The sequence below is a fragment of the Lutzomyia longipalpis genome, chromosome 1 (genome assembly GCF_024334085.1).
Source record: "Lutzomyia longipalpis isolate SR_M1_2022 chromosome 1, ASM2433408v1".
NCBI classification, from domain to species: Eukaryota; Metazoa; Arthropoda; class Insecta; order Diptera; family Psychodidae; genus Lutzomyia; species Lutzomyia longipalpis.
This window is the reverse complement of record NC_074707.1, coordinates 2,952,415-2,965,343: the sequence shown is the minus strand read 5'-3', so window position 1 is coordinate 2,965,343 and position 12,929 is coordinate 2,952,415. Positions and strand designations below refer to the sequence as shown.

General features: G+C 34.1%; 3 protein-coding genes across 9 annotated transcripts in view; all 3 read left to right on the top strand.

The window, feature by feature from the left end:
- LOC129786413 (calcium-transporting ATPase sarcoplasmic/endoplasmic reticulum type) overlaps nucleotides 1-12,929 on the top strand; it is a 642,650-nt gene that overhangs the window by 127,254 nt on the left and 502,467 nt on the right. The gene's annotated exons all lie outside the window — the stretch shown is intronic.
- Nucleotides 1-12,929, top strand: part of LOC129786498 (3'(2'),5'-bisphosphate nucleotidase 1) — a 1,077,868-nt gene that overhangs the window by 588,319 nt on the left and 476,620 nt on the right. The window lies entirely within an intron of this gene.
- The window catches only part of LOC129786411 (uncharacterized), a 41,614-nt gene that overhangs the window by 23,693 nt on the left and 4,992 nt on the right, over nucleotides 1-12,929 (top strand). For 6 of the 7 annotated variants that reach the window (XM_055821420.1, XM_055821416.1, XM_055821415.1 and 3 more), the window contains exons 7-15: nucleotides 1,940-2,401; nucleotides 4,495-4,713; nucleotides 8,872-8,936; nucleotides 9,006-9,190; nucleotides 9,538-9,711; nucleotides 10,829-11,034; nucleotides 11,182-11,339; nucleotides 11,581-11,800; nucleotides 12,135-12,199. In XM_055821420.1, coding sequence (XP_055677395.1) covers nucleotides 1,940-2,401; nucleotides 4,495-4,713; nucleotides 8,872-8,936; nucleotides 9,006-9,190; nucleotides 9,538-9,711; nucleotides 10,829-11,034; nucleotides 11,182-11,339; nucleotides 11,581-11,800; nucleotides 12,135-12,199 — 1,754 coding nt within the window. The remainder of the gene's footprint in view (nucleotides 1-1,939; nucleotides 2,402-4,494; nucleotides 4,714-8,871; nucleotides 8,937-9,005; nucleotides 9,191-9,537; nucleotides 9,712-10,828; nucleotides 11,035-11,181; nucleotides 11,340-11,580; nucleotides 11,801-12,134; nucleotides 12,200-12,929) is intronic. The other variant, XM_055821421.1, reaches the window with a different exon arrangement.

Sequence of the window (12,929 nt, the reverse complement as noted above, 5' to 3'; positions counted from 1 at the left end):
TGGGCACAATGTCTGGGCCATCAAATTAGTTGAGCAGTTGATAGAACACGGGGGGATTTTTGGTGTGCAATTAAAATCATACATCATTTACATTTTGGTACGGGGAAGTGTAATTCCATCCACAATGATTGTAATAATTTTTTTTTTACATCCCACCACTCCCCCTGGCCCATGTGAAAATATTTTTGCTCTCTTCCGTCCCACGGCACATTCTCTATGTAGCACCAGAGACATGGGGAATTGCTTGCTTTTTCCTCTTAGTATTCATAAATATACAACTTTGCATTTCAAAACAATAAAATAAACACGCTTGAGTGAATTTATACCAGATACTGAAAAATTTGGAATTTATACCAAATACGCAAAGAGAAAACTAATGGTTTGGAAAGAAATTTAATTAAGTATGGAGGTTTATGAGGATCTTTGGTGTATTAAGTGAAATTATAAAAGAAAAGTCTCTCGTGGGCGACTTACTTACATGCCTATTTTTGTGAGTGATTCACAAACGAGAAGACACATGAACAATAAATTGATTGTACAGACAAGAAGTTTTAACACTTTTTCTCTCATATTCCTATCGCAAAGGGTATTCATTGTGTTGAGTTTCTTAAGTACATAATAATAATTTCTTCTGAAGAATATGTGGAGAAATAAGTCATTCATTGTCGATTATTGGTTTTTTTTTTCTTTCAAAAAAATATATAATGCAAATCTCTGACCACTTGGGAATATTGCCTTAAATAGAATTCTCTACAATTCGCTTCGTCGAACATTTTATTCGGTGTCCTCGTATACTATTTTAAGCTCCAGCAAATATCGAGGCATTCTTTCATATCGTATGAAGATGAAGAATTGAAGGATGAGAATAAAAGAAATTTAAAAATCGACCAAAATAATAAAAATTCCTTCAAATAAATTATTAATGGGGATTTAAATCAATTATTTTCATGCTAAATTGCACTTAGAAAAATCATGAAATTTTTATGATTTTTTTTTAATAGGTTTGTACTTAGAAAGACTATTTTCATAAAACTTGTCATTATTTCTTTTTTACCTTAAAAAAAAGCATTTTTCGAACTTCTGGATTCACTATATTGACTACCCTGTCAATAACAAAAATTGGAAAAATACACTAGAAGGGTTGAGAGTAACTATATACACACACATACATATGTTGACAAAGTCGGAAAAAAGACTACAAAGCTACTATATATAGAAAAAGTAGCAAAGGTGGTATGAAAGTGAACCATGAGAAGCTGAGTTTGGTTACATTTTATTTTACTCGTATAGTTTTATTGAAAGCTGTGCTGAAGAAATGTTTAAAAGTAAATTCTTATTTTATTTTTCTATATATGTCTGATTGACGGTATTGGAATCCTTTGAAATGTTAACAATTCTTTGACAGTTCCAATACTTTTGTTTCTTTAACACACATTTCCTTGAGCGCTGAAATGGAATTTCCTTACCAAGGATATTTTAAAAATTAATATTTTGATTAAGGGAGATTTAGATGAAGGTAAAGCCTTAGAAGGTTTTGATATATGAGTTAATCGTGGATGTAGAAAATTGCATATAAAAATCATTATTTAATTTATTTATTAATTCAGCACTATTTCCATATTAATTTTAACAATATATTTTATTAAACATTGAGGGAGGGAGAAAAAAAAAGAAAACTCAATTAATGTATGTACAACAAAGTGTTACAATGAATACCTTTTGCTAAAATTGAGTTCGACGCGGCTTTGTACAGCCATATTCCATGTATAGAAATTTAAATCACCTTTTTAGAGCACTTAGTTGCACTCTTGAGACACGAAAAGAATTCTCTAATTTGTAATGGGTTTAATATATACACGCTATATAAGAAAATACTTGAGTGGTAGTTAATTTAAAAGAATTACTAAATTTGTGCACTTTACCACACCCTCTTTTTCAGATGTTCTAACCACTGCACATGATCTGTCTTACGGCACACCCACCAATTCAATAAATATATCTAATTTTAAAGACAATATCGAACCCTCATCCACAACTTTTCCCTATACATTCCCATATTTTCTGTATCCCAAACGTATCCCACTTGCTCTCGCATCACATCGTCCTGCTATTGATCAGCGTCCGCATTCCTATGAATTTAGCAATTATTCCACATTCTCTGAATTCGGCACCAACATGAATGTAGAGCACAATAATAGGAAAAATTTTGTATTGCACTCGCACCTTAATCATGAACTTGAGCACACTCATCTACCACCAAGGAGTGGGGTACATGAAAATGATGTTACTGAATGGCACCACCATCATCATCATCATCGTAATCGGAATGAGGAGGAACATCATCAGATTCACGACCACAAGCAATCGACGACATTACTTCAAGAGGAAATCATGGAAATTGGTGAGATTTGACTCAAGACAAAAATCATCCTATTTGGGGGAGGGCCTTCGTCACTCATGTAAACCATCTCCCCCCATAAACTCCTCCAAAAAAAAAAAGAAAACCGTAGTCACTATAAAGGCTTCACACACTATTCTGCACCGTGCACTGCATGTTTATAGTAAGATTTTCCTTCAATTTTTTTCTCCAAGCCACTGGGGTGCCTTTAGACGAGAAGAGGCCCTCATGCTTTTACCATACAATCAATATATATATTTCCCAACAGTTTGAGAGATCGAAACGTGGATTTCGAAAATCCCAAAGCATAATCCTCGATAAGTCCGGATTAGTAGGTGCTTTAAAAGTACAACGGAAGGCTTTTTTTTCCTTCTTCTTCTTCTTTCTCCCAAGGAGTGAGATAACTCGCTGAGAAATGTATTTATTCTTGTAAGAAGAGCCCAATTACCAGATTGAAAAAATTCTTGCTTGATTTTTTTTTCTATATTCAATTTAAATGTTCGTTATATATTTTTTCCCGTAAGTAGGTAGGTAATTAAATATTTTTAACACTTGGAAGACAAAACTAGTAATCGCTGCCATTCGACTTTTTTAAACCGCCATAGATTAAAATCTATCCAACTTATCTAACTTATCTTGATAAATTCTACATCTATGTATATGTAGGCGAGTTCAAATACAAGAAGTTCGCTAAAAGAAAATCTGGAAAAGCGTTTTCTTTATAATGGAAAATTAAGCTCAAAGTTTGAGGTTATAGAAATTCAAATTCTCCAAGTGTTAAAGTGATATAAAAATTATGATCCACTGATAAAAAAAATTTAAAATTAACTAAGAATTATTTATCACAAATATATATTTTTATATCAATGCAAAATATATGTGAGATATGTACATATTTGCTAGAGAGCACTCGTGTGAGAATTTCATCGAATTTGAATTCTTCATATCTTCTTCATAAATCAAAATCATTTCCTTCAGTGAAATTTAAGGCACAAAATAAAGAAGAAAATTCCTCAATTTTGAAATAAGAAAAAAAACGAAGTCTCTTCCTTTTTCTAAATCAAATGTAATGCATTTTGATTCAACTCCATGAGAAGGTGGTGTATCCCCTCGTGGCCAAAATATCTCAAGATGCGGGAGAGGAAAGCCATAAATTTTTCTAACTTGGCATTTTACATTTGGGACGCCAATTAGAATGTGATAATAGAGAATCTCTTTTCTTCAATCACAAGAAGGAGAGTGGCGGTGTTTTTTTTGCGTGGCTGGTGGAAATAAAATCCGCAGGGATGACGTTTAACTCTATGGAACCGCAGCAGTGTTATAAAATGCAAATAAATTTTTAATGACTCTGCATTGAATTGTCATACCAATCACGGAAAGGATGCCCCTTTTTTTTTAGACATTAAACAATTTAAAATCACTGCAATAATTCTCAGAAAAAGGATTCATTGGTAATTGTGTGGAAGATTCAATTCTAATTTTAAAAAAAGCATGTAGGAGGGAAATTAAAGCCACGAAACCGCCTTTTTGAAATTCCCTCTTTAATGTCACGGCCAATCATGGTCAATCAGGAAACTATATTTATCTCACAATGCAGCAGTATTATTATCAATATTGATATTAGTCAAATACAGAGAGCTGTGAAATATACTTAATTTAGGGTAGTGTTCATTACCTATGGAATTATAACTAATTATCACTCACTTTAGAATAAAGTTTCAACTGGTGAAGAGATAACAATTGTATATAATTTGTAACCCAATTAAAATCTAATATTAGTTTCTATTATGCAGAATAATGAGAGTTAATGGATTACTGACAGTTTTTGTTTACAACTTGTAAACTTTATTCCATTAGCACTGAGAATTCAAATTGGAGAAAGCAAAAAGGATAATTTGTAACGTGACTCGTTTACACCTTGAAACTTTTTGAGATAAATCCAAAATTAAAAAAAAAATCTCTCTCATGGTATCACTTTAGAGAATGTAGAATAAATAAAAATTATTTGAGGCCCCACTATGGTAATATATTTTTGTTATTTATTTAAATGTATTGAAATATTAATTTTTATAAATTTTTTTTGTTTAATATTTTAGTGAGATCGATGGGCATGGATGACAATTTTCACAACAGATTATTTGATGAGAATATGGTATTAGTTGATACCCCTTTAATTGCCCCACCAAGTTCACAGTATTCAAATTTATACAACGCCGGGATATATCCATACAATCTGACGGCATTTCAGAGTGGCTCTTCAATGTCATCAATGGAAAATATGTTGATTGATACGATGGATAATTTAGAGAAACACAGTAAGTAAACGACATTATATAGAGCAACAGCATAAAATATTAATCCTCTTTACTCTCTCTCTCTTTCTGTCTATAAAAAAAATGTATAAAGGATACATTACGCACCCCAAAAATAATCAGACTGATATTTATATCCATAGTGTGGCTATGTAGATCCTTTTTTTAGCTGTGATTCTTTCTTCAAAGAAGCACAGCTTCTGTGTACACTCTAAAATGCAAAGTCGTCAGATCGGGCCCAAACTTGGGATGAGCACGAATTAGGGTCCCTACATTCCAAAAAACGGTGGCGCCAAAAATTGGTCCGTCCGGCCGTCCGTCCGTCCGTCCGTCCGGCCGTCCGGAACCTTTCGCTAAATTACAAGAGAACGGTAATAGATAGAGACTTGCGGTCAACGGCAAAGTTCATATATCAGGTGGAAGACATCCGATTATGAGGTCAAATTTTACCCCCCACCTCCCCGTCCGCCATTTTGAATAACTGTCAAATTTTGTTTTCGCTATATCTCAGCCCCTGTAATAGCTAAAAATCTGAAATTTTGATATGTTGTAGGGGCCATCAAGACCTTTCCAACAATACCTCATTTTCGAAAATCGGTCAAGCCGTTTAGCCAATATGGCCGTCACAATTTTTCATCGAAAATCGGCCATAACTCGAGAACGGCTCGACCGATTTTGATCAACTTGGGCTCAAATGAAAGATATTAACGAGCGCTACAACTGTTCGAAACATTGCAAGTTCAAGAAATGACCGCAAGTGGTGCTAAAATCGAAAACAAAATTTTCGATGAGTTTTCGATGAATATCTCGAGCACCGCTTTATAGAATTGCTTCAAATTTTTATATGTTATAGTTGACTATAGTATCTATCACCATGCCAAAAATGAAGAAAATCTATGTAGCCGTTCCGGAGATATCGCGTTTTAAAGTTTACATGTCATATCTTGAGTTGCATATGTAAGTCCAACGCCCCGCGAAGCGGGGCGTTTTATATATACACATATAAAATAAAATAAAATATATATAAATGCATAGATATTGTACATTATATATATACATATAAAAATGCAAAGATAAATATATATAAACTGCAAAGATAAAAATTAAATATAGCATGGATGGAACAGTATAAAGCGAAAGAACGGTAAGTAAAACTTACGGGCTGTGATTCTTTCTTTGTCAGTGAAATGTGAAATTAACGGAAAATTGAGGATGGGCAAATTTTGAGGAAGGCTTTCTCGCGTACCGAATCACAGCCAACGCCCACGATTAAGGCTTCTCACAAATTATCTGCGCGTTGGCTGTGATTCGGTGCGCGAGAAAGCCTTCCTCAAAATTTGCCCATCCTCAATTTTCCGTTAATTTCACATTTCACTGACAAAGAAAGAATCACAGCCCGTAAGTTTTACTTACCGTTCTTTCGCTTTATACTGTTCCATCCATGCTATATTTAATTTTTATCTTTGCAGTTTATATATATTTATCTTTGCATTTTTATATGTATATATATAATGTACAATATCTATGCATTTATATATATTTTATTTTATTTTATATGTGTATATATAAAACGCCCCGCTTCGCGGGGCGTTGGACTTACATTTTAATTTCTCCTGAATATTTATTCGAAATGTTGGGTGGTATTCTAGGATAGAGACACCTTTCAAGATCAAGATAAAAATCAAAATAAAGACCAAGACTGTCGGTATTCTACTTTACGACGAATTATCCAGGAAAGTAAAATCAAAATTTGCGTTATCCTACTTGTCAGTTTCTTGGTTTCAGCTTCGCGCCAAGAAAACTTTAGCGATGTCTCTTTCTAACGTATTAATTTTTTCTATTGCGCTTTCTCGTTCGCTCTCGGATGACAATTGAACGAAATTTAAACACTTCATGGGAATTTCTTCCCTATTGCCATTACATCCAGGAGCCCTGATTGTATAATCTCGGCTATTATTCCCAGGCATTATTGCTCCGGGAATGGAATGAATATTGTCGGAGAGGTGCTTTCTGCCTCCAGATTATGATAATTTGGCGGTAACTGGGGGGGGGGGTATGCTACTGCAAAATTTTGAATTTTTCTTAGGAATCGTGGTCACTTCTTCTTGCTATTGATGGAGTGACCTCCGGATTAAGGATCTCATCCCAGCATTGTCATATCCTGGACAATCCTGGGATTCTGGGGCAATTTTTTAATTTTTTTCCAGGATTAGTGGTCACTTCTCATTGGTAATGATAAAGTGATCCCCGGATTGGGCATCTCATCCCCGGATTGTCACATCTGGACAATCCTGGGATGCTGGTGCAAAAATGTTTGTTTTTCGCCGGAATTGTGGTCACTTCTCATTGGTAATGATAAAGTGACCTCCGGACTAGGGATATCATCCCAGAACTATCAAGCCCTGGACAATTAGGGAATGCTGGTGCAAAATTGTGGTTTTTTCGCCAGAGTAGTGGTCACTCCAACATTACTAATAGGAAGTGACCATAAATCCGTCGAAAAACCCACAATTTTGCACCAGCATCCCCTAATTGTCCAGGACTTGATAATCCTGGGATGAGAGCCTCAATCTGGAGGTCACTCCATCATTACCAATCAGGAGTGACCACAATTCCGTCGAAAAACCCAGAATTTTGCACCAGCATCCCAGGATTGTCCAGGATGTGACAATCCTGGGATTAGATCCCCAATCTGGAGGTCACTCCACCATTACAAAGGAGAAGTGACCATAATTCCGGCAAAAAACAAACATTTTTGCACCAGCATCCCAGGATTGTCCAGGATGTGACAATCCGGGGATGAGATCCCCAATCCGGAGGTCACTCCACCATTACAAAGGAGAAGTGACCACAATTCCAATGAAAAACAAAAAAATTTGCACCAACATCCCGTATTTGTCCAAGATTTGACAATCCTGGTACATCCCGGAGGTCACTCTATCATTAGCAAGATGGAGTGAACACAATTCCGGCAAAAACCCGTCATTTTGCATCTGCATCCCAAATTTGTACAAGAGTTTTCATATCTCCCATACTGAATTTACAATGCCTTTACCTCATTTAAAAACCAATTTTTCAAAGGACCCCAAAACCGTCTTGGAATTTCACATAAATCCAAGACATTTTACGTTATAATAAGACCGTAAATCTCTATCGTAGAATACAGAATCTTGGAATATTTTTATCCAAGTCTCTTTTGACAACTCATTTTGTAAATCTTTATTTTGATTTTGATACGTATCTCAGAATACTAAAAGTCTTGGAAGTTGTATGAAGAAACAAGATTTTTAGGTTATGGTTCGACCGTAAATCTCTATCTTAGAATACCAAATCTTGAAATATTTTGAATTTCCAAGATTATCCTGAAAATTTCTTGGAATTTTAAAGTAGAATACCAAATCTTGGTTTTTTTCTTTATTTTGATCTTTATATTTATCTTAGAATACCGCCAGTTCTCACAAAAAAATTTAAAGAACCACAAATTCATAAAATAAATATTTTTCATTTTTGAATAGTTTATTTCTCTTCAAAAATCATTTTATTTTTAATAATTCAATTAAATTAAATTTAATTGAAGTCCATTCAATTGAAGCTGAATTTCATTTTAAAGGGATCTGTAAAAATTTTGTATTTCATTCCAATTCCCTCCACTTAGAACTGTTAAACGAATGATGAAAGTATATCGATAGGATGTTAATTTTGTTTGACAAAATATCTATCTTTTCTCGTTATACATAGTTTATTATGCTCAAATCAAATACAGATTTATTTGGGTCATCTTTCGGATTACTATCAGTGTAGTTATTTTCTCTTAGAGTTGAACTAATCATTTTATGAGATCGATAAAACAATCATGAATACATATATCTATATCAGATAATTCATTGAAAATCACTTTTCTCATTTTCTTTCTAATGATTTTTATTGAAAGAAATACAATAGTTTTAATTAAAATTAACAAAAAAGCAATTTGCAGATGAAAAGGTTTAAAAGGTCTTTGAATTATTTCAATGAAATAATTAAAAATGTATAAAACGTATTATAAGGGATGATGGGTCATTTCTGAACAATTAAGGAATTAAAAAAAAACTAATTTTGCCTCAAGGAGAGAGCAATTTGCAATATTATGTTGTACATAAAACTTTTTTTTCTTCTTTAAAGCTGGCAATATGGATTCCCAAATTCCTGAATCAACAATTCCGGAGATACTCAAAATTCCCTTTCAGGTTTGTACTCAATTGCCAAATAGAGCTTTAAAAAAATTATTTTATGAAAATTATCTATTCCCAAACTAGAGTACATGTCACATTGTTTTGGAAGCATGCAGAGAAGATCCATCTTGTTCATCATCATTGCAACCTGTGCTGCAACACTGTGAAAACCATCGTTGCAATAGGAATGCTTGTATGGACGCTCTTCAAACTTTTTATCGTGCTCAACATGAAGATTTAAGTCTCGACATTGCATTTTGTCTGTGCAAGTAAGATAAAAAGATTTCATTGATTTGCTATGTATGTATATTTTTATGTGTATTTTTTGTAGCTTATCGAATTTTATTTATTCGACTAGTCTTTTTTTTCTCTTTCTCTCATAAAACCACTAAAACCTCTCTGCGTGAATGGTTGTAGTTGACAACCTCAAATGTGATACATTATATTATAGATACCGTATATTTATATATGTATACTATGTACAATTGTGCAGTGTAGTCCCCTATCGTGACTCCTCTTCATTTCGTACATATATAGTTTAGTTTGCCTTTTTGATTTGTGCAATTGGAGCCTCAATATAATGAGTCCACATTATCGTTTAATTTTGCCCATTTAGGAAGCCGTCGAGTCGACAGGATATATGTCTATCAGCTCAAGAAAAATTGCACCCAATTTGCGCTCAAAAGCCGCCCGATAATGCAAATACCCAAACCACAAATGGTGTGATTTATCAATTACCACCAACATGCCATGCTGTTGTGGATTTATGCAAGGAAGATGATGAATGCAAGTGAGTATATATGGTTTGAAATTTATCAAAATGTGCACCATTGTATGCGTTTGTGCCCCTTTGAGAATACATAAAAGTCCTTCGTTTCCTCTTTGCCCATGAGGGAGCTTTCAGTGAAAAAGCACACTTCATGATTCCCGAGCGACAAATTTCTTATCACAGCGACAGTCTCTCTCTCTCTCTCTCTCTCTCTCTGTGTATACAATTTGTTCGTTTGCCAGGGGACATACACACAGAGTGGAGGCTTCTTCGGTGATTCTTTTGAGATTCCATTGACAAAATAAAGTGATGATATTTTCGTGCTCAAAGAGACATGAATTTAAGCACATCTGCACGGTTGGTCAAACATGTGAAACGTTCAAATTTAATAAATTATCAACATCTTCACAGCTCACTTTCCAACTTAAACTTACGTACCAAAGTACATATATATTGGTTTGGGTAGCTATTATATGGAAGAATCAATAGAGCTAAAGTTTACTCCTTTACCTACTTTTATCTCTCACTAAATACACTTTATAGTTTCCATGTTAATTAGTCTGGGGGTACAAAATTGTTTATTAAATTTTGTAAATTGTTTAAAATATTCCCACAAAGTTTTCACCTTCTCCCCCCTACAAAAGAACATAATCTTACACATTAGACAAATTCTACAAAAAAGTTTCACTTAAACATTTTTTTTATTATTTATTATTTACGTGATTTTATATAAAATAAAAATTTATTATATCCACAACAAGTTTCTGAAAGAGCTTTTAATCTACAAAAGCTTCGTGAAGTTACAGAGAATTGTTCGTTTCTTTTTTTTTTTGGGGTACAAAGCTCCCGCATTTCAACTTTTCTTCAAATCAATACTTTGCTAAATTAAAGCGACTTTATAAAAATGAAATGAAAACATTGTTCTAAAAGGAAAAGAAGGATAAAAAAAATTAAATGGTTAGGAAGATAAAATTTTTGATTGTGCCAAAATCTGTACAGTACACCCACGGTGTGTTTGCTTTTAGTCGTATCAGATTAATGATATGAAAACAATCGATGTGAATATGTATATTCTAATTTGCATAAAACTAATTTAGTGGCATTTGGTGGTTTGTTTTTTCTCATCTCATCGGCACAGAGTACGATTGGAGCAGTTCGAACAGGCGTGCGCTATAGATAGTGTTACACGAAAGTGCGCCGGTAGGGCCAACATTTGCCGCTCAGCCTTACTTGGAATTCTCGGGACATCCCTCCGTACGACATGTAGCTGCCAAGGGGCTGATTTGCAGCAGATATACGAATGTCTTGGATGGCACAAATTATTGTGGCAAAATCCCTGTGTCGGTATGAAACATTATTCTTCTTGCCGCCTAATATATTATGGGCAATATTTCTTGAATTGCAATTGCCAGAGATTTGAAAATTGGAACAGGATGGGAGTGTGTGATGGGGGAGAGATGTTGCAATGATTTTTTATTGCCACTTTTGCAGTTGAATCGCAAAAGGACTTTCACTTGAAGCGCCTAGCTGAGCTGGGCTTGCTGACAATACCAACCATGCCTAGCATAACAACATCCACGACGGTCGCTACTTTTGTTGCCATAACTGAGGTTGAAATTCCACTTCATCCCATTCCGCCGTTCAATTCGGTAAGCTCTACATTCACAATTTTCATGGCAGCATATTAAAATGCAATAATGGGATATTCATCGCTATTTCTGTCAGAGAGAATACAAAATTCTCCTATTTATACATTTTCCCATCATTTTTTGTTCTTCTTCTACAACATACAATGAATAATGAACAATTTTCTTTACTCCAACCCACCCACCCCACCCCACCCATTTACCCACCATCTACATTACAAAAATATTTCTCCTTATTTGGCAGTACTTACCCACCGAAGGTCCATTTGAGACGAACTACATTGAGGCATCTGAGTCCTACTCAGACTCAATAATGCAGCAGCATGGAAATGAATTAAATTCCTCGATTGAAGTTAAGAATGGCAATTTGTCTGAAGAGCAATTATTTGTCTTTCTGACTAGTGAAACGACAGAGGATGATACAACGATTTCCACAACTACAACACCAAAGCCCGTACCCACGAGTAAGTAGTGCATGAACGATACGGATTAAGCGACGAAAGTACCAAGGAAAAAAAAGAAGAAAAGCTTCCTTGTAAACTTGCCACGGGGACGTGTCTCCCGTCTTGATCGTATTATTCGAAAAATTTTATTCCAATTCGACAGTCCCAAGTGCCGCTCGCTTTTTTTTTTGTTTTATTTTTTTTCTTTCATTCTCAACTACAAATTCAACAGGATGTCTCGTAAACATTTCGATTTACTCAATAAATGTCACGTTTATTAAATTTCATGAGCAATTGAATCCTCTTTTTTTTTCGATTAACTTTTCATTTTTTTTCTTTCGTATTTGCCATGAAGGATACTGCCTGGTGCAAAGGCCACATCAGAATGATCAACAAATACCAGAAGGGAGAAGCAAAAGAGTAAGTTGAATGAATTAACTTAATTGGAATTATTTGGTCATAAAATCTAATATTTTGTAGAGGAGTCACACGATATTAAGTTTTTTTGCTTTAATTTTCGGCAGTATCAGAAAACTAAAAAATCGGTAATTGAATAAACTCTGTAATTTAGGAAGTTTCGATTTTTTTAGCTAAAGGAAAATCGTCTTAAGTCAGATCTGAATTTTTCTAAACCAGAATAAACTTCTTTAAGTTAGACTACAGTTTTCTTCAAACTAGGTTTAAGTTTTTAAGGTCAGTCCTAAGATTTTTAAGCCATACCTTTGTTGTAGACTATACTTAAATTTTTTAAGGTCATTCTTTTAAGGTTTCAATGTTAGATCAGTTAGAACTGACGCCGAATTCGTCTTAAAAGTCTGACCTAAAGGAACTAATATTCGGTTAAAGAAATAGACCTGGTTTAATTTTGTTTCTGAATTCAGGCTTAAGTTTTCAATTCAAACTTAACAATTTACTTAAAACTAAAAACAGTTCACGAAAAAGCGAAACTTTTAAACAAAAATCCAGCAAATTTTTTAAATAAAAAAAGATTCTAAATACCTAAACAAAATTATATAAAAATAATTTTCATTGCCTATCGAGAGATCGACGTAATTTGTAGTATTACGGACATTTAAAAATTTGGGGGGGGGGGGTAGGTAAAATCTCCGGGTCTGAATGTAATGTGAGGTTGTAACCCTAATTCGGTCAA